Source organism: Herpailurus yagouaroundi, unplaced genomic scaffold (genome assembly GCF_014898765.1).
Source record: "Herpailurus yagouaroundi ecotype Mexico unplaced genomic scaffold, PumYag 140, whole genome shotgun sequence".
NCBI classification, from domain to species: Eukaryota; Metazoa; Chordata; class Mammalia; order Carnivora; family Felidae; genus Herpailurus; species Herpailurus yagouaroundi.
The window spans coordinates 42,261,010-42,281,882 of record NW_024412395.1 but is presented as its reverse complement, the minus strand read 5'-3'; the positions used below and the strand labels follow the sequence as shown (position 1 = coordinate 42,281,882).

The window sequence follows — 20,873 nt, the reverse complement described above, 5'->3', positions numbered from 1 at the left end:
AGGTGGGGACGCGGCGGCGCTGCTCCTCCGCTGCCGCCGGGAGAGTCCGCGGCGCCGCCAGCTCCGCGCGCGAACTCCCGTCCATGGCACGCAGGGCGGCGGCCGCCGGAGCTGCCCGAGTCTCGCTCGCCGCCGCCGTCGCGCCGCACTTTTAGGCGAGTCCGGAGGTTGAGGGCGGAGGAGAAGTCAGCCCCGAGCTGCAGCCCCCGCCGGCCGCCGCCGCGCGGCGAGAGGGAGTTCCCAGAGCGGCCGCGGCCCCGGCCGGCCCCTCCTGCGCCCTCCCCCTCGCGGCGAGGCTGCCCCGCGCCCGCGCCCGCCGCCCGCGCCCGCCGCGATGATCTTCCCCAGCAGCAGCGGCAACCCCGGGGGCAGCAGCAACTGCAGGACGCCCTATCGCAAGCAGGTGAGGCGGCGGCCGGGATGCCGCGCCGAGGCCGGCCTCCCGGCTTTACAAAGGGCGCCAGCGCTCGGCCGGACACCGCTCTCCTCCTCGGAGGGACCGGACTGGGCGGTGACCTTGTTTCCGAAGGAGGCGGCCCGCGGGGACGGCTCGGGCCGGTGACCTTAGCAGGGGAGATGCCCTCGTCTCCGCCGGGCCGGGTGGGACGAGGAGGAAGGGGAAGGGGCGGTGAGGCAGCCGGAGCGGAGAGCGCGGGGCCAGGGGCTTCTCCCAGCTCTGCAACAAGTTTGGTTTTTTTTTTCCCCCCTGAAACCTTTGTGTGTAGAAGAGTACGATAATAAGTGGTAACATTGGTTTGCAACAGTCTTCACTCGGAACCTGAAAGAACCTGCCTGATTCATAGCAAACCCGGAAGACCAGTGTGTGTGTGTGTGTGTGTGTGTGTGTGTGTGTGCGCGCGCGCGCGCCCCCCCCCCCTATATATTTAAAAAAAAAAAAAAAGACGAAACAGGAACTTCTGTCACTTTCTCAAGGTTTTCAGTTTTCAGAAGCACAGGGAAATCCTGTGACATCCTAGTTGCAGAGATACTTGGATAAGCCTGAGTCATACACATGCCTTTTCCTATTTTAATACCGTTTCATACATTTTTTAACAGATTGAACTCCAAAGGCACTTTAGTGGTTAGATCGAAATCCCCTGCCGGGAAATAGGAGTGGAGCTGGGAGCTTATAGTTTTGGCCTTTTGTTTTGTTTTTCATCTTTGTTTTTAAAAGAAGGTTACTGAAGCCATGTTGTGATAAATCTCACAGAGCCTTTCAGCAGCATCAATAACAAAACCTAGCTTTAAATTATGTAAAAAATGTGCAGGTCTGTTTAGAAAAGGTTAAACTGATTTAGAGGTCAGTGGCAAGAGGCTTGTTGAGAAAACAAAAACACGATTGCAGATATTTTTCTTCCATAATAAATCTCTTGTCTACATCCTTAGCTACGGAGACAAATCAATTAAGTTATTATCCCAATAATGATACAAGTGAACTCTATCCTTCCATCCAGACCGTGGCTCTGTTAAGATCATGACAGATGCCTGGTGATGCCTAGTGGCTTTCCTAAAGACATTCACAGGATTATTGATTATATTTAGTCCTTTTTGTTCTCAAAGTCATTTGGTGGGGGGGTATGTCTTAGCATAAGTACATGTCAAAGTAGGGCTAATTTGATCAAACAGTTATGGTGTCACAAAGTATTGTTTTCCAGTCTTTGGTTCTTTTACTTGTTAGCTTTCCCTTGAAAAGGCAGTAAACACACCCTTGTCTGAATGCCCTGGTTGCCCAAGTCAATGTAACTTTTACCTGGTTTAAGAAAAGCTCTCTCTTTTTTTTTTTTTCATGAAAAAAAAAAATGCATTTCTGACTTGTCTGAAGTATAATGTTAAAATTGTCTAGATTCAAAACCAGGCATCTCTAAACTCATTTCGTGTGGCCTCATTTAAAATAAATGTACTGGGATCTAGCACACTTACATCAGCTTCACCCATGATGCCAATTCACAATAAATATTCTTCTCCTGAAACCCCCCCCCCCACCCCTCTCTACCTGAAAAGATGGCTAATTATGTAAAGGCCTTGTGTATTCATTTATTTATTGTCAAAACCCGGCGGGGTGTTAGCTCTGAAATGGGGAAAAGGCTCTGAGGGCGAGGCCCTTTTGCTGTGAGGGGCTGGAGGTTTTGTGTGTAGAGGGGGACAGCCTGCTGGTCTGGAGCACGCTGATAAGATGCTCTTCTTTTCACTGGGCTCTCCTTAGATTCAGAGACTAAAAGGGCTGACTGAATCAGAAAAACAAACAGACTTTCTTTTTTCTATAGGCAAAGAAAGAAATGAATGTGTAGGCATTATACAGACACAAGACCCCGGGTACCAGTGGTATTTGAGTCAAAGGTTTCTTTTGTTAGTATTTAGCCATTCACTGGGAAAGCACACTTCCAGCGTGGGGACCTGGTTACCATGAGTGACTTTGTGATCTCATCCTGGCTTCGTCTAAACGAGAAGTGCAATTAATGCTTTTTGTAAGATTTTGCGATGTTAAGCTTGCACCTTTCAGTTCATATTAATTTGTTCATTCTGATGAAAGAATAGGTAAACTTTAGGTGTCTAATGTGGTTTGATTTTAATCTAGAAATATAGCTGATTTCAAATAATTTGCCTAAAGAAAAAATTGAATATGAGGAATACCTAAAAGTCACCTTTGGAAAATGATATGAAAATCATTTTTTTCCATATATGTTAGTAGTAGCTAACCATCACTGAGCACCTCACTGCCTGCTGGTCAATGTGTTAAGTGCTTTAGGTGGATTAACTAATTTTAGTCATCTTGACAGTCCTATGAGGTGGGTAATAATATCTCCTTTGCAGTTAAGAAAACTGAGGCATAGCTTAAGTAACTTGTCCAGTCTGTACAACCCAAAGGCAGGATTTAGATAGACCCTGGCAGTCAAGCTCTTAAAACCACCACACTGCAACTGCCTGCTTATGTGCACATGTCAATAGAAACTCACACGGAGCTCATCTGCATCACTGCCTATTGCCTTTCTCATCTCCAAAGTTCAGTTTAGGGATTCCTCCTGCCTCTTTTTTTTTTTTTTTTTTTTTTTTTTGAAGGGAAAGGGTGGAGGTTGTGAGGTTGGAAGCAAAGAATGAGGTGAATGGATGATATGGATGATGGGTTCGTGATATTTGAAAGCAGCATTTGTGTCAAAGTATTGTTTCAGTGGAGACTGTACAATGTCTTTAAAAAGTTTGTATTTGACATGTATAGGAGTCAGGCAGTTTTAGTTCAGTGCTCATCTCCCTCCTGCCCCATGTTGTATATCGAGGGCATCAAAAAGCACTGATGTCTGTCATCATCTCGGATAAACAGGATTTTCCTGCATCGCAGGCCTAGGAGCGCATTAGAAGTACACCTGCTTGGCTCAGGTCAAAGTGAGAGGCTTTGAGTGAAGTGATAACCCAGTAGGCAGTATGTGGACAAAGATGGTTTATTCAAGTCTCGGTGGAGAAGTGTGTACATCCTGTTATTGTTGCCTATGACTTTCAGATACACAGTATTTCTTAAGCATATCCAGTCTGTATGAAAGTGCCCCCACAGTCTAAACAAAAAAACATTTATCAGGACCTCTGTAGCTGTGAACCTATTTTATTGTGTTTCAAAAAAAGAAAATGCTTTATGCTACAGCCTTGAAATAGAGAAAATGAATATTTCTATTTTTCTTTGAATTCTTTTATTAGCCACTCCTCTCTCCATGTTTTGTGACTTCCACTTTAGAACTGCCTTCTCGGGGTAGTTGACTCAGTTATGTCCTGTAATTTGGCTTTTACAAACTGGCAGGTAGCAATTCCTTTCTTGCTGTATGCCCTAGTGATTTGCATTGGGGCCTTTGAGGTAGAGGGGTGAACACAAGAATTTGTGTGTGTGTCTTTTTCTTTACAAATGATATTGCCAGCAAATAGCTGTACTTGTTAAGTGTTGCTAACTTTTGATGAGTGAAGTACTTATCTCCCCAGTTTAAGTAGATTTACATAGTTTGCTGCTTTCTTGAAGATTAACTGGGTGTAGCTGCACGTGAAGAATCCAACAGTGATTCAGTGTTTGGCCTTGTTGGAGGATGACATACAAAGCTGTTGATTAATCCTCTTCAAGCACTTTCTGTTCACAGCAATCGATGTGTAGTAGATTGGGTTTTGTTAAGTTTGAAGATTAAAGTTGTGCATAGAAATACTTAAATTAAAAAAAAAAAGAAATATTCAAATGAACACTCAGCTACTCCCGGTTTGTTGCTTTGAGAAGAAGGTAAACATACTCAGACCATAGAGATTGGCAGTTTAGGGGAAGGTAGCAGAAAATTAAATTGGCGTGCATAAGTAAGGTCCTACACTTTTTTTTTTTTTTTTAAGCTATCTCAGCGTCTTGGTGATTCAGTAGAATTTATGAATCAAGGAACTGTGTTTTAAACATGTATCCATAGCCATTTGAAAAGTACAGAATTCTCCATCTGTGATCACCCACTTTTTCTGCTGGGCATCCCTTTTGGCAACTCACTACATTTTCTGTAGTTCACTTTGGGTTTTGAACACATCTCTTGTTTTCGTTCATTCTTCCCTTTAGAGACTGATGTCAACTGGGCTTCCCATCTATTGGCAATACTTTTCAAGCCCTTTCTTGGTGGTGTGTGTGCGTGGGGGGATGGGGGGGAGTCTGTCTTTCCCACATTTCTTTTTTTTTTTTTTAATTTTTTTTTTTCAACGTTTATTTATTTTTGGGACAGAGAGAGACAGAGCATGAACGGGGGAGGGGCAGAGAGAGAGAGGGAGACACAGAATCGGAAACAGGCTCCAGGCTCTGAGCCATCAGTCCAGAGCCCGACGCGGGGCTCGAACTCACGGACCGCGAGATCGTGACCTGGCTGAAGTCGGACGCTTAACCGACTGCGCCACCCAGGCGCCCCTTTCCCACATTTCTGAGAATATGTTTCCAAAGCACTCCACCAAAAAGTATTTAAAGATATATAGATGATATTCCCTCCCAACCTCAACTATATTTAATCTTCACAACATCCATAGAAAGTAGAGAAGGGTCAGGAATTTGGAGGCAGTGAATTTCAGTGACCTGGTTGGTGAAAGCTAGGTCTCTGCCATCAAGGCTGTGTCTGCCACCAGGAGAAGGAGAAGGAAGCCCAGCTGTAGCCCCACTACACTTCCCTTTACGTGGCCTCCCAAAGACATGTGGCACACAGAGCGTCCCAGATTTCAGCTTTGGGAAGTGTAGCTCTGTAATTTATTCGTGTTTTTTTGTTTGTTTCATAAAGGCCTTTACTCTAGGGTTGTCAGATAACATATAGGATGCCAAGTTAAATTTGAATTTCAGGTAAACCATGAATAATTTCTTAGTATACATATGTCCCAAATATTGTGTAGTATTGTGTATTTTTATTCGCTCAGTCCAGCAACCCTGTCTCCTGGACTTCTTACAACTAAAATTCATAAAATATCATATAAATCCTATAAATATAAAAAATCATAATGATAAGCCCTATTATTCCTACTTTTTCCACTAAAGTTTTGCCTCGTAGCCTATACTTTGAACCCTGATGATAAGGCAGATTTCCCCTTGTAACTTCTTTAACTGTTGCTCAGCCTAATTGAAAGACCCTGGCTTATGTGCTGGCTCTCCCACTTGAATGCTTTCCCCTTAACCTGTCTACGTCTCTGTTTCTGTTAAGGAGAGAGTAGTGCCCATTCCACAGGGTTGTTGCTGTCAATCCTTCTGGGAGGTGCTATTACTATTAATGTCCCCACAGAGCAAGCAACAGCGGGTGGTCCTGAGAGGCTCTGTGTGATCTAGGAGACCTTGACACAGCCTCTAAGAATGGACTATGTTTAGAAAGTGGGGACAGCCTCCAAAATGGTAAGGACCTGGAGCTTGAAGATGAGATTCTTTAACCACTGGAAGGAAAGAAAAAGAAAGAGAGGAAGGAAAGAAGGAAGGAAGGAACCACAAAAGTAGAAAAGTGCGTTCCACCATATTTTAAAACAACTATTTCTGTATTGTGCTCTTATTAGCAGAGTTTGCCTTTTCTTTGGGGAAAGAAAGCCTTCAATCTTCATGTCTTTATTTATGCAAATATATGATTGGAGAAGGAAAAAAAAAAGCATTGATCACTTTTATCAGTGAGAATTGCTACCTTTTAATTTGAGAACAGATTTGATTATTAGTATATGCATGATGATTTCCTGAATTCTTTCCTTTGTCTTGTTTGTATATTTGGTTTTCAAAGACGCCATCTCTGCATTACTCAGAAAAATAAACATTTTTTTTTTTTTTTGGTCCTCGGACGTCTGTAGGTGTTTGGTGGGTGTTTGTTTTTAAACTCACATCTATAGAGAATGCTTTGCTTAACACATTCTAAAAGCTTAGTAAATTTTGAAATAGGATAGACATACCATGAGAAAGAAAGCAAGCTTTTTCTGGAGTAAAGACAAGGTGAAAAATTAAATGGAGCAAACAATTCTGTGTTCAGGTAATGAATCAATATAGCTATTGTTTTTGTTTTAAGCTTGCTTATTTTTTAAATTTAAACCCAAGTTAGTTAACATAGTGAAATAATAATTTCAGAAGTAGAATTCAGTGATTCATCACTTACATAAAACACCCAGTGCTCATCCCAAGTGTCTTCCTTAATGCCCATCACCCATTTAGCCCATCCCCCACTTCCCTCTCGCAACCTTTAGTTCTCTGTATTTAAGAGTCTTATGGTTTGTCTCCCTCTCTGTTTTTATATTATTTTTGCTTCCCTTATGTTCATCTGTTTTGAATCTTAAATTCCACGAGTGAAATCATATGATATTTGTCTTTCTCTTGCTGACTTATTTCACTTAGCATCAATATAGCTATTGTTATTTAACACTTATTAAACGGCATCAGGGACAGAAAAACTTGATGTGATACAGAGTAGTACCCTAGTAAATAGAATGATGTTTTGGTTCCACCTTATTTATTTAAACATATAGAATTTCAAAACACTGTAGTATAAACACTATAGTATAAGATTATATTCATATTTGTTAATTGTACATACGCTACAGTCTCAAAAGTGAATTTTAAAAAAAGAACTGGAGGGAAATTGCCAAAATATTAACAAATATTTTCCTGTTGGTAGGCAGAATCACTAGTGACTTATTTTGAGAGATTGTTTACATTTTTTTCAACCTTCCAGTCCTTTTTGCTTCCCACAATAAATATATAATTCTTTGGTTGTCAAGAAAAAAAAATTGAAAATTAAAAAAACTTAGAAAATTGTATTATTTTTAATGTCTAAAACTTGTGAACATCCAAGAAATTGATGTCATTGAGAATTTCAGCAAGTAGCATATAGGCATTATTTGTTTCTGTGCCTGAGCCTTGAGATGTGGTCCTTTCCTATTTTTTATGAATTTCTATTCTTATTTTTACTGAAAATTATTAATAGCATCTTTTTGGAAATCACTTTTACTGATGGATAGTTTTTTTGTATTTATGAACTTAGTATTTTCCTGTTTCATTTATTTTTATTTTTTTATTTGTAATTTTTTAAATGTTTATTTTGGAGAGAGAGAGCGGGGAAGGGGCAGAGAGAGAGACACACACAGAATCTGAAGCAGGCTCCAGGCTCTGAGCTGTCAGCACAGACCCCGACGCGGGACTTGAACTCACGAGGTGCGAGATCATGACCTGAGCCAAAGTCGGATGCTTAACCGACCGCGCCAGCCAGGGGCCCAACTATTTTATTTTTTTAACTGACTCCTTTCTTTTTGTTTTTAAGTTTATTTATTTTGAAAGAGAGAGGCAGAGAGGAGATAGAGAATCCCAAGAAGGCTCTTCACTATCAGTGCAGAGCCCGATGTGGGACTCAAAACCCACAAACCATGAGATCATGACCTGAGCTGAAGTCAAGAGTTAGATGCTTAACTGACTGAGCCACTCAGGCACCCCAATATTTTCCTATTTTAAACACACTTAAAATACGCTTTGTATGTTCTGATGTTTTAAAAACATTTATCTACACCAGTTTATCTACATGAGTCAGTAAGGGGAAAATGTAGCTATATATATGAAATTTCTTATCCTAGATTATTTTTCCAGAAAATAGCTATCCTAAATATTGAGGAATTGACCATTATCGTCTCTGTTTTCATTTGACTTATAGTTGCACTTAAACAGAGCTGCTTTGGGGGCAGATTCCCCCACATTTAACTTCTACGTAAAATGTGAAAAACGAGACTGTTCTACTACTTATGTCAGGATCCTTTGGATTTATTTTATTATGAATGCTCATGACTATCTTCATCACATACTTCCTTTTTAGTTTTAGCTTTTTGAAAGGGCAGTGGAGTGGGAGGTGTGGCTTCTTTACAGTCGTCTTTAATTTATAATGGAACATGAGGTTTCAGTAAGAAATACACTGTTCAGATAATGTCAGCACTTTAGAAGCTGTTGTTACTGTGTAACCCAGGGGGATTTTCAGTATATCAGGGGAGTTTTAGATGTGCACCGTGTGGAGGCTGCGAGGCTCCAGAGTGAGAGGAGGAGGGAGCCTGAGGGAGGAAGGAAGAGGTGGGGGCTGAGAGAGAGAAGGAAAGCAGTATTGCCTTGTCTGGTTCTTACCGTGCTAGTTGGTAGGTCACTTTACAACATCTGCTCAAGTCTCATTGTTTCGGTGCTGTGTATGCAGGCCGAGCACAAGTATGTAGCTTTGTGTTTTGTATTATCTCACATTATTACATCACGTTGTTTTCTTCATGTCATTCTCATCACGTAGAATTTCCTTCAGCTGTGTTCGAAGACAAGCTCTCTGTCTCTCCCCCTTCGGACAACTGCCCCCAAATGGCCATTTTGGAAGACCATTTGTGATCAAACCAATCCTACCTAGTGAAAGATTCTAGAAATGACATTGTCTTTACTTTCTCTCTGTGTGTTCTCAGTTTTATAGGTCAGATGTGTCAGACCAATTCCAAGGGAGTGGATATGTTCTTTAGTTTAACTGGAAGTTTAACAGACTCAAAACATAGAGTTAAATAATTATTGAGTATGTAACCTAACTTAAGTGGTTTTGGGAACAGACATCATTCTGTAGGAAGTAAGCTGGTGGCATACAGGGGATACACTGCATCAGGGGAGAGGCTGTGCACGGAAACCAGTCAGCTAGCTGTTAAAATAGATGGGAGATAGTGAGGACCCAGAAGAAGGCAGTTAAATTGTAGACAAGAGGAACAACCAAATTTTATAGACATTTGAGTACATAAAGCCCCTAAAATTGTATGTAAAATGTAAAACCTGGGGAGAGTTTCCCAGCTTTCATCAGCTTGCCAAAGGGATCTGTGTCCTCCAAAAGATTTTATGACCACATGTGGAAGGAGAAGAAGAACTTAAAGATGATGCCAAATTTCTAACTCAGGAGATGGGATCATTGGTTACATCACAGACGGTGACATTTCAGGCAGAAGGAACATTACAGCAAAGATGGAAGATGGAAAGCATGGGCTTTATTAGGGGAAGAGTGAGCAATTCAGGATGGCCAGACTGCAGGGTACAGGGTGGAGGGCAGAGGGGGATAGGGTCTAGTTTGCTAGAATGGCTGGATGGGAGAGCCTGAGTTTAGCAGGTGGGGCCCTGGTTGAAATAAAGTTGTAAAAGGGAGTAGTGGCAGTGTGGATGTATTAGATGGGATGGATTTAAGATACTGCACACACAAAAATTGACGAGAATGGCTGGTGACTGGATGGGAGGTTGCTTAGTAAAAGATCCTAGGTTTCTAGTTTTAGATGATTAGGAAAATGAAAAGTCACTGCAGCCTTGCTTGCTCTGGTCTCAGTGGTAAGGAAGAACCCCACCATTCTGATACAGAGATTTCCTACATTTTTTTATGTGTTAAAATAAGTACGGGGAGGGGTGTGCTAAATTCCAATGCTCAGACACCAGGGATGCAAAAGGCCCTTGTGTGTGCAAGTCAGTCTCATTAAGGAAGAATCGTCCAGCCTCAAGGGCTAGTAGTGCCCACAGTGTGAACCACTGTACGAACACACTTTGCATCAAGGAGATGGTTGTAAACTTTTTTTTTTTTTTTTTTTTTTACTACTCTCCTCATGGGATTGCCCTAAAGTCGGTATAGAGGCTGTGTCACATGGGTGCATGGATTTTCATGTTTGACTAGACCCCCACATTCTCTGGAGTGCAGCATTTATACAGCAAATCTTTTCCTTGATGGTACGTGTCATCTATGCTGTGGAGTCATCAATACCATTTATAGCGTGGCAAGTACATTCATTTTGTTAAAAGATCTCTCACTTCACTTCAACAGAAGTACGGAAGATGGGCGGATAGGGTGCTTCAGGGGTTAGGATGTTCATCCTACCACACTAAAAATTTCTGAGGAAAGCCAGTGAGCTCGGTTTGCCCATCACCCTGTCACACATTACCCTCCCCAGGTAGAACTGGAGCTGTGGACACAATACTCAGAACCTCCTGAAACTTAAGAGGTGGAGCACTGCGTATAGGTTAAAGCACTCCGGGGAAACAGTATGTCCAGAGGAGTCTGGATAGACCTGGGGAAACAAAGATTCTGTAGCGGGAAATGTTGGGGGAATCCAGAGTGTCACAAAAGCCCAAGAAGAACAAAGCTTCAAGAAAAGATGGTCAGCTCTGTTAACAGGTTTCCTGGAGGTCAGGGAAGACAGAGGCTGAGTAAAAGGCTATCGGAAATAATCTATTGGGAGGTCTTTGAAAGCCTTTGAAACAGAAGTTTCAATAGTGTAGTATGTGTGTGGTGGGGCAGGGAAGGGAAGGCAGGTGTGAGGGTTGTAGAAAGTACATTCCAGAGGGTTTAAGGAGTGAATAAGGGAGGAGGGTGTGTCTTTAGAGAAATTAGGTGTCCAAAGGAAAGAGTCCCTTCAGACAGCCTTGAGGGAGGGTTATCTTAGTATCTGACTATGGATGTAGGGTAGAGCAAGATAATAGGAAACAGAGGGAATAGGTGGAAATAGATCTTTAAGAAAGATTGACGCAAGGTTAGTCTTAAAGGAAAGGGATCTGAGTGAGTTTCAGGTCAATGATAACTGGAAGGAGGAGGTTGGGAATGCTAGGGATGTCAAGGAGAAGTAGGAAGAACAGTGAAACTCAGTCCTTTAAAAAGCTTACATTTCAGTAAAGAGGCTAGGTCATCTGTTAAGATTGAAAAAGAGATGGTGGGGGAGGGATTGTAATTCTAGGCTTAAAGAGTATGACAGAAGATTTGGAATAATTACTTTTGGGAATTTGGTAAGTATTCAAATCAAGTAAAAAGATGACTGAGCTGTAGTGAGGGCCTCTGGGAGTTCAATAGTCTGCGTTAGCAAGATATTTTGACCCTTTTCCAGCAATAAATGGAGGAAAAGAATCTGGGTAAAGAGGGTTTGGCATTGCTAAGGTGAATCTGTACAAAAATTGAGAGCACTGTTATGGAGGTTAAAGAGACAGGTGAAATGAAAAGACATAATAAACTTTGGGAACAGGGAAGGGCATGCAGGTTGTAATAAGATAAAAAGACAAGTCCTTTGGAGTGAAGGAAGGAGAAATTTGAGAGGACGTTCTGGGGTCAAGATCTTGAAGGTGGAGCAGTTTCAGGATGTTACCTTGTAGGGCTGCTGGGAGGATTAAATGAGATAATGTGTCTGGTAGGCAGTAAATGCTCAGGTGGTTATAATTATACAGATGTGGCTCTTGTATAGTTTATACCTCCCTATCTCTACTGTTATAATATTTGTGTAAATCAAATCATATTTCAAACAGACTTCAACGAACCATGAACCACAAACCAAAATAAAATACTGATTTTTTTTTTAACTGAACCACAAGTCCAGCTTAAGTTTTAAAATGCACTGTCAAACTGTTTCAGAAAATCTGAGTTGCTTTTGAAGAAGAAAAGGTGGAAATGGGTGTGGATCCCAACTCCATCACTTCTTGGACCAACTCGCCGGCCGGCTTCCCTACTTCCTTTCCTTTTCCTTCCTCCCTCCCTTCCTTCCTCCCTTCCTTCCTTCCTTCCTTCCTTCCTTCCTTCCTTCCTTCCTTCCTTCCTGGGTCCAAACTTAGATTCTTTTTCACTTCAGAGTAGAAAGTCAGGTGGATTTCTGGCTCTGTCAGTGCTATCTTTCTCACCATCACCGCTTTGTTAAGACCTCTCCTCCAGGAGCCTTTACACACCATTCCAGATACACCTATATGTCTTTCTCTGCCTTTCGTTCTATTTAGTGTCTTAGCATCTGAACTATCTAATTATTTCTCCTCACAAAACATGTGAGTTCTGAAGGGAAGGGGCTAAATTTATTGGGCACTCTCTGTGCACTGGACCTATGGCTGAGTACTTTTACATTTCATCATCTCTATTCTACAACACCTCTGTGAGGTATTTCCTCTTGTCCTCATTTCACAGAACCTGGACAGTTTCAGTTGTTCACTCCAAATCCCTGAGAGAATGGATATATAACCTGGATCCTTACCCAGCTTCCAGGGCTTCTCTCTCCATCCCATCAGCGGGAAGGATCTCATGTATTGCTTTTACAGAAAAAAAGTGGATATGGGTGTGGACCTTTATCATTTATTAGTTCACAGTTATAAAGAACACATTTCTTTTCTTTTTAATTCTTTTTAATGTTTTTTTTTAACATTTTTATTTATTTTTGAGAGACAGAGAGAGCATGAGCAAGAGAGGGGCAGAGAAAGAGAAGGAGACACAGAATCTGAAGCAGGCTGCAGGCTCTGAGCTGTCAGCACAGAGCCCGACACAGGGCTCGAACTCACAGACCGCAAGATCATGACCTGAGCCAAAGTCGGATGCTCAACTGACTGACCCACCCAAGCTCCCTGTGAACACATTGCTTAAACTTTCTTGGTCTTACTTTCCTCAGAGGCAAAACTAGATGTAATAGTTAATGTTATTGAGATGATTAGGTGAATCATGTATGTGACAGTTCTTAGCACAGTACTTGGCATAGGGGCTCTGTCTGCTTCTCTCTTTCCTTAGAGTGTCACCTAACAAGTCAGTTTACACAAGAGGACATTGGAAGATGGGTCAAGGAAAGCCTGGAATGATAATAGTGGTGGAAGATGGATCATTCTGTTCATTAGCAGAAAATACTTTGTGATGAGAAAGATCTAGAAGTGAAACTGAGTGCTCATTGGTAAAATGGAAATGATTCTTCTCTCCATCCCTGACTTCTAGAGTGAAGGGTCAATGAGTTAATGTAAGATAAAGTGCTTTGTGACATGTCGACACTGTAGTGATATTACAGTTTCTGAAATGGATGCCCTAAACTATTATGTGACCATTTTGCTTCTTTCAGCGTCTGATTTTAAATTCATGAAGTGTATTGTTTAAAGCTGCTTTCCCCAAATTGTGTTCACTAAGATACTTGGATTCTATTAAATGTTGAAAGTGTTCCAAGAATTAAAATATTCAGTGTTCAAAGAAACTTGGGAAATACTACATACTATATGGTATTGTCTGGGAGAGTAACGGTATAAATTAGCATAAAAAAGTCTCTGAGAAGTCCTGCAATAAAGACATTTGTCCAGCTTTGTGCATTTCATCATTTCCTAGAATTACTTGATCTTGGAACTACTTGTCCTAGAATAGTTACTACCTATATTCTGTGGGAATGTTTAGGAGACATTTATTTAAGGAACCTTTTGCATTTGGAGTTGGAAGGATCTTAGATGCTGTCTAGTGCAACCTCTTTAACTGACCCACAAGGAAATTAAAATCCAGAGACAGTGAGTGATTTGTCCAATGTCTCACAGCTTGAAAAGTCTCAGTCTTCTGATTCTTAGTTCTCCACCACCTTACCTTAAAAGTCTTGGCTGTTTCAAGTGTGGCACATCCTTATAACTGTGTTTTCATATGAGGTTTTTAAAAATCATTTTCTGAATAAGTGGGCTTTTAGGGATGGTATGCTTCACATTACATTTGGACAAAATAAACTGGAATCTACCAGCTATCATCTCTTTTGTTTTTAATTTCTTATCTCTTAGGGTTCATTTTTCCACCTATTTTATTGCTTCTTGAAGCACTTATGAAATCATGATTACTGACTTGGGAAATCAATCTAGTTTAAAATATCAGTGATCTAGAAAACCCACACATTCTAATTATTAATGCCCTCCCTTGCCCTCTAAATTTGTTTTATCGTTTCTTTCTTTCTTTCTTTCTTTCTTTCTTTCTTTCTTTCTTTCTTTTTTTTTTGGTATAATTGGCTGTGGGTAGACAAATTTACATATTTTTAGCCCCTTCCTGCCTGACTTATTACGGCATGCAGAATTTGCTCTGTGGTTTCTAGGTTAAGTTCCTGTATAGAAGAAACCACAGTGAAGACTTTACAACCCCGCTGTGTGGAAGGCCCCTCCAGGACATGCTTCTCTGTGTTCTTGAAAAATGTGAACGACCAATTTATTCCCCTTTTTTATAATTAAGATATTTCAGTCACAGTAGTTCATGTGGAACATTTCTCTTTTTATGTATTTTAAGGTTCTCAGTTGCCTTGTGGGCAGGTGTCTTTCGGAGACCATCATCGATTCTTTCTGTGCCCACAGCATGAAAATTAACCCTCAATGAATCCAGTGATGTGATGATACTAGTGTTTTGGATGAAGTGATACGAAATAATGTCTGTTATATCATGTGTACCACAAAAAACCAAAAACAAACGTAGACTATTAGTGCTAAATAAATCTTAAGATACCAGCTTTTCCAAGTCTTTATTTTAGAGGTCAGAATGTTTCTTTTTTTTTTTTTTTTTAACGTTTTTTATTTATTTTTGGGACAGAGAAAGAGACAGAGCATGAACGGGGGAGGGGCAGAGAGAGAGGGAGACACAGAATCGGAAACAGGCTCCAGGCTCCGAGCCATCAGCCCAGAGCCTGACGCGGGGCTCGAACTCACGGACCACGAGATCGTGACCTGGCTGAAGTCGGACGCTTAACCGACTGCGCCACCCAGGTGCCCCGAGGTCAGAATGTTTCAATATCACACCGCTTATTTATAACAAAACCAGGACTAGAACCCATATATCCTGACAGTGCAGTTTGGGATCTTTTCAAACAAATCCAGCCTGGATCATTATTCATTCATTTAATTTTTTAGAGTCCATTATGGACCAACTGCTATGTTAGGCCTTGAAAATAATACATAAACGGTCCTATTCTCAACTTTACAGTCCAGTAGGGGCTCTGGGGCAGGTATATAAATAAGTATATAAGGTGGGAATTAATGCCATATGAAGGGCAGGTATTTGAGAAGTTCATAGTACCAACATGTTTAACCTACAGCTGTCATGTTCCAGATGACCTGAACTTAGACTGTTTGATTTCTGGGTACGTTTGATTTGATTCCATGGTAGAAATAAGATTCTGAGTTGGCTGATCAATTTTGTCATTGTGTTGATTGTCACCTTAGATTTCTTCTACCCTTTAACAGACCATATTGAGCTGCTTACTGGGGTACTAAGGCAGCGTAGTGAAGAAAAGAAAGTATATCTTCCACTTTCCTGGCATCAATTCCTTGCCAAATTTGGTTTTAATTCTTTAAAAGGGATGTGGAAAACTAGAGAACATTAAGATAAATTCAAGCAAAAAAGATGCTATTTCAAGTTCAAAGGGGATCTTCTTTTCATTGTTCTCTAGTTCAATGTGTGGATTAGGAATGGAAAATATTAGTGGAATTGGGATTGTTGACAATCAAGGTAAACAGTCAGGAAAGGTTTACATAGGAGTTGCTAATACTTTTCATAGCACTGTGGGTAGCTAGGCTTAGCAGATGTTTTTCTGTGAAGAGCCTGATAGTAAATATTTTAGTCTTTGCAGTCCATAAGGTCTCTCTTACAGGTACTCAGCACTGCCTTTGTAGCTCAAAAGCAGCCATAGATAATGCATATACAAATGGACATGGCTGTGTTCCAGCAAGTGGCAGATGGGATTTGGCCTGTGGACAGTAGTTTGCAGACCCCTCATCTATAGAATCCTTTGTTGGCTCTTTTACCGAAAGGTACACAGAAGGAATTGGAAGAAAATGAAACTCAAACCAGATAATAATGATACTTATTTGCACCATCAAAACAGGTTAGACAAAGAAGGAAACCAAGTGAATGTAGGTCTGATTCATAGCTTTGACCAGAAGGTTTTAGATTAAAGGCTCAGTCTTGACTAAGTATTTGTTTGATTCTGTTTGGGTAGGCATCCTTCATGTATCTGTGTCATCAATACTTCCTTAGTCATTTTTTTGTATTTTGAATCGCTAAGGCTTGGCCGTAATTCTGAAGTGACGAGACAAGAGCCATGGTAAAATAGAAATAGCATCTAGGGAGTAACATGTTAATTTTTTTCTTTAAAAATAATTTTTGGCTAAATTTGTATTTTACTAATTATTATCAGAACAACCTGGTCCAAGCAAAACTACTGTTGCACTTGTGTAATTAGTTTGCTAGGGCTGCTGTAACAACATTTTATAAACTGAGTTCTTAAACAACAGAAATTTATTTCTCACAGGCCTGAAAGAGAAGTCCAAGATCAAGGTGTTGGCAGAGCCATGCTCCCTCTGGGGGTGCGAGGGAAGAATCTGTTCCAGGCCTCTCTCCTAACCCCAATCTTTACATGACATGCTCCTGCCTATGTGTCTGTCTCTATGCCCGGATTTTCCCTTTTTGTAAGGATCTAGTCATTGGATTAGGGCCCACCTTAGTAACCTCATCCTAACTTGATTATCTCTGTAAAGACCCTATCTCCAAATAAGATCATGTTCTAAGATACTGTGGGTTAGAACTCCAGTGTTCTCTTTTGGGGGGGAGCGGCAATTCATCTCATAACAACCTGCTACCAGACATTCATTCATCTTAGTCAAAACTCATCAATTGGGCACCATAGTGGGCCCAAGATAAAGCCAGAATGCTTCATGACTAAAAAGAAGTATTATACTGGTGGCCCTGTTGTGCACAACATATAAGGAAACTTTTTGTTGTTGTTTTCAACCTACAGGATAAAAGAAATTTCTTTACAGAATTAATCATGTAAAATAGCTATGGAAATGTCCATTATGAACCATAGTCTTCAAGGACCTTGAGTAACTAACATGCTCCTTCCTCTGATTGGCTTTGCCCAAGTCTGTACCTGGCATTCCAGCCAAAAGTCTTTTCCTTGCTTCTTGCAGTCTGTTTTTCCTTCCTCTCCTCCAAGCTTTCGTTAAGCTATCACAAATGGCCACAGAACTCTATTCTCTCCTCTTCAAGTTCACATTCCTCTCTTCTTTAAATTGAAATTTAAGGTCTGCCTTTTCCAGGAAGATGATCACTGTGCTTAGTCTCCTTTTTTTTCAGTTCCTGCTGTTACATTAAGACAGAATTCTGATGAGATGGTTTTCTATCAACTACATCTCAGTTGGGGTTTGTGTGTAGGCGGAGTGGAGAAGCAGTAATGCCCTTTCTATTGAGGAGAGGATGATTTGCACCACTACCCATTAAGGCATCAGGTTACCTCTAGGGACTTGGAATGGGAATGAGTTACTGTAGTTATGAGGTAAGTCCTTCATATAACAGCAAGGTTCTTGTCATTTGCAAGTATTGTTTTGAAAGCTATTATAGAGCTGTAGTTCTGTGGAAATATGAAGTGATATTAAAGCCTCTTGAGTCTTATACAAAAATTTAAAGATGTTCATAGGCTCCATTAGAGGTACCTCACTTTGGTTATTCTCAACCTTCTCTTGTTCTCCCTTCTTTTTTTTTTTTTTTTTTTTTTTTAATGTTTATTTATTGCTTGAGAGGGAGATAGAGTACTCGCGAGAGCCAGGGAGGGGCAGAGAGAGAGGGAGACAGAGAATCCCAAATGGGCTCTGTACTGACAGCAGAGACCCCGACTCAGGGCTTAAACTCCCGAACCATGAGATCATGACCCAAGCCCAAGTCGGATGCTTAACAGACTGAGCCACCCAGATGCCCTTTTTCTTCTTTCTTTTCTTTTTTTCTTCTTCTTGCTTTTCTTTTCTTTTCCCTTTGAAACCTAGGACACATCTTGAATGCCAGCCAGCAGTTTTTTTAAAAAACAATAAATTAGTTTTTTCTCTTTACAAAAACAGTAAATCAGTTATTTCTCTTCCTTTTGTAAATTATATATGAATTTTGCTTAGTTGATGAGTTGTTCTTCTGTTTGAGTGTGTTTCTCATTACCAACTAGTTTACTTCATATTTTTGAGCACTGGAGCCTGTATTTCTTTGTAACATTCAGTCTATGTAGCGTAGCATTTTAAATATATATTCGGGGCACAACATTTGCTGCTTTTCTTCTCAAGTTTTCTTTCAAAGTCCTGTTTCCTTGCTGCATTTAAAGCTTGGATTTGGTCATGTAGAATTTTTCAGCAACACATCCAGTGTGTGAAGTTGAGCATACTTATTTATTAGTCATTATTTCAGCAAGAATTTATCAGTGACTGCAGTGCTGTGTGTCAGGGAATGTACATTTCTGCCCAAAATGAGGTTGTTGGGTTTACAAAAGCAACCACCTTCTGAGGTTTTTGGCCGCAAACAGTCACAAAAACTAAAGTAAGGATTGAGACGGTTTGTAAAATGAACACGTGTGGAATTCACTGCATGACTGAATAGGAACAGAAAGGTCTTGTTGTGTAGGAGGGGCACTGTGGAAGACCTCCTCCAGGGGCATCATCCAAGGTGAGGGTTTGTATTTGTTTGTACCCAGTGAAGTACGTACATAGAGTTGTTAACCTAGAACTGGACAGTGAACTCTGCATGTCAATTAGTGAAGAGCCAGGAAACCCTCTCACATCTGAGGGAGGGTTGGTCAGAACTGTCAGATCAAGGAACCGGAAATTGCTCAGATCAGCTGATGCAAAGAGGATCTGGAGGGTGTGGCCAGAGAGTGTGCAGTTTTAGAACCAGGAGACGCCTTTTCCTGTTGGCTAGTGAAAGGATCAAGTGTCATTTGGATGAGTTGAAAGATAGACACTGTGGAGAGCAGGGGACAAGATGGTGGCCACTTTGGGAGTGGCATAGTCACAAAGTCAGGGTGCTGGGGCATAAGGGACTAGGAGAGCCCCAGTGCCCGGAAGATTCAGATCAGCTGTAGAGACCATAGAATAGACTTCTCCCCCCACCCCCCAGTAGGAGGAACACCAGGACTCTAAATTTCAAAGACACACTATCTTGGTTCTACCCTTTTTAGAGGCATTTCCTAAAGTGTGGTCCCAGGGCTACATGCATCAGAATCTCCTGGGGTTCTCATTAAAAATGTACATTTTGGGGTCCCACTGCGTCAGGCATCCTCAGACACTGTGGGGCTATTTTAAGGTCTCCAAGTGATTTAGAAGCTCACTGAAATCTAAGGACCACTGGGGTAAAATAATCCTCAGAGAAGCTCTGCTTGTTTGAATCTTTCAGTGATGAAGAATGAGCTGTCTTATAAAGCAGTGATCTTTTAAGTCCACAGATGATGCAGGCAGGAAATGTAAATGGGTGCCAAGTAGAGAATGACAAATTTATGAGTAACCAAGTCAAAATTGGGTCCAAAGAAAAATTGGGATACATCTCTTATGACTGACGTCAGAAAAACTAACCACGCGTGTCCCTTGGAAACTTGGTTGGCCAGAGTACTGGACTTAGCTGGGCTGATGCATTTGAGCCGTTCTGAATTTCTATAAGAAACTGGAAGTGGTTTCGCAGGCGTCTGTTACTGTGTTGAGCCAACTAGGATTCCAGGGTCAAGCAGAAGCCGTAAGGACCAGATGGAAATCTTTGAAATTCAGGATACAGACCAGCTTTTTCTTTTTTTCCTGTCAAATTTTTGCCATGGATTCCTTTCCTCTCCTCTCCTCTCCTCTCCTCTCCTCTCCTCTCCTCTCCTCTCTTCTTTTCTCTTCTCTTAAAGTAACTCCCTGTGGTGTGTTTGTGTGTTGGGGGCTTGGGGGAAGTAGATACCATTTCTGTCTGTGTGTTGCCTTGTTGGGGGGGAGGAGAAATTCTGAACATTTCAGAGCCCGAAATATAGTGCGTGATGAGAGTCAGTTTCCATTTTCTGTCTTTCTTTGACCCTTTTCCTTACCCTATCTGCTCTACGCCCCGAGTGGGCAAGACTGCCATTGACAGCACGGACGGGGCTGACACCACTGCAGAGACCCCCACCGCCACCCCCATCTCCTGCCCCAGTTGGATGGATGTATAATCATCGCCAGGTGAAGGACTGTCCCATCAGACAGTGGCACCTGCTCCTTGTATTTTCAAACACACTTCCTCTGCTTGCTCAGCCACAGTCCACAAAACTTAGCAGTTACTGTTAATATTAGGAAATAACATTTACTAATAAAAAGCTCCTGCTAAAATTTGAGATTTTCCCAATTCTTCCTCCTCCCTCCTAAGGGAAAGAATACAAAGAGAATCAGTGTGATAAAAAGAATGGTTACTGTAGTGCAGTTTTACTTGCCTCAGCCTTTTCTCCACTGTTAACCACCTCCCCAGCCCTGCTTACTGTAGCGAGTGACAGGATGGTGATAATTTGAACTTCTGTATTGACAACTGTATATAGGTTTATTGAGTAGCTAGAAAAGGAAAAGCAACCAGGAAAATCAAGAGATGAGGGCAGTCTTAGGATTTGAAAGGCCAGACAGTGAATATCCTGTGATAAAATTTGTTGAAAACAGCAACTTGTATGCCATGTAGGAAACACGCTTCTCGGTTCTTCAGATGATGTCCAGCTAGGAGGCATGGTGATCTGTGTAGAATAACAATTAGCATGAAGATACCAGCACACTGGAAAATAGGCGCAGTTTAACAAAAGGAGGGTTAAAAGGAATAAATAATCAAAGTCTTAACAGTTCAGTGAAAAATACTGAGGGAAATGGAGTATAACTAAGTGTGTAA

General features: G+C 41.2%; 1 protein-coding gene across 12 annotated transcripts in view; it reads left to right on the top strand.

Annotated features, from left to right (window-relative positions):
- RBMS1 (RNA binding motif single stranded interacting protein 1) overlaps window positions 1-20,873 on the top strand; it is a 224,940-nt gene that overhangs the window by 88,766 nt on the left and 115,301 nt on the right. For 2 of the 12 annotated variants that reach the window (XM_040475174.1, XM_040475173.1), the window contains exon 1: window positions 20-403. The exons of 9 other annotated variants lie outside the window; for them this stretch is intronic. In XM_040475174.1, coding sequence (XP_040331108.1) covers window positions 335-403 — 69 coding nt within the window. In that variant the 5' untranslated portion in view covers window positions 20-334. Of the gene's footprint in view, window positions 1-19; window positions 404-17,484; window positions 17,527-20,873 lie in introns of those variants that run through there. One more of the 12 variants, XM_040475176.1, reaches the window with a different exon arrangement.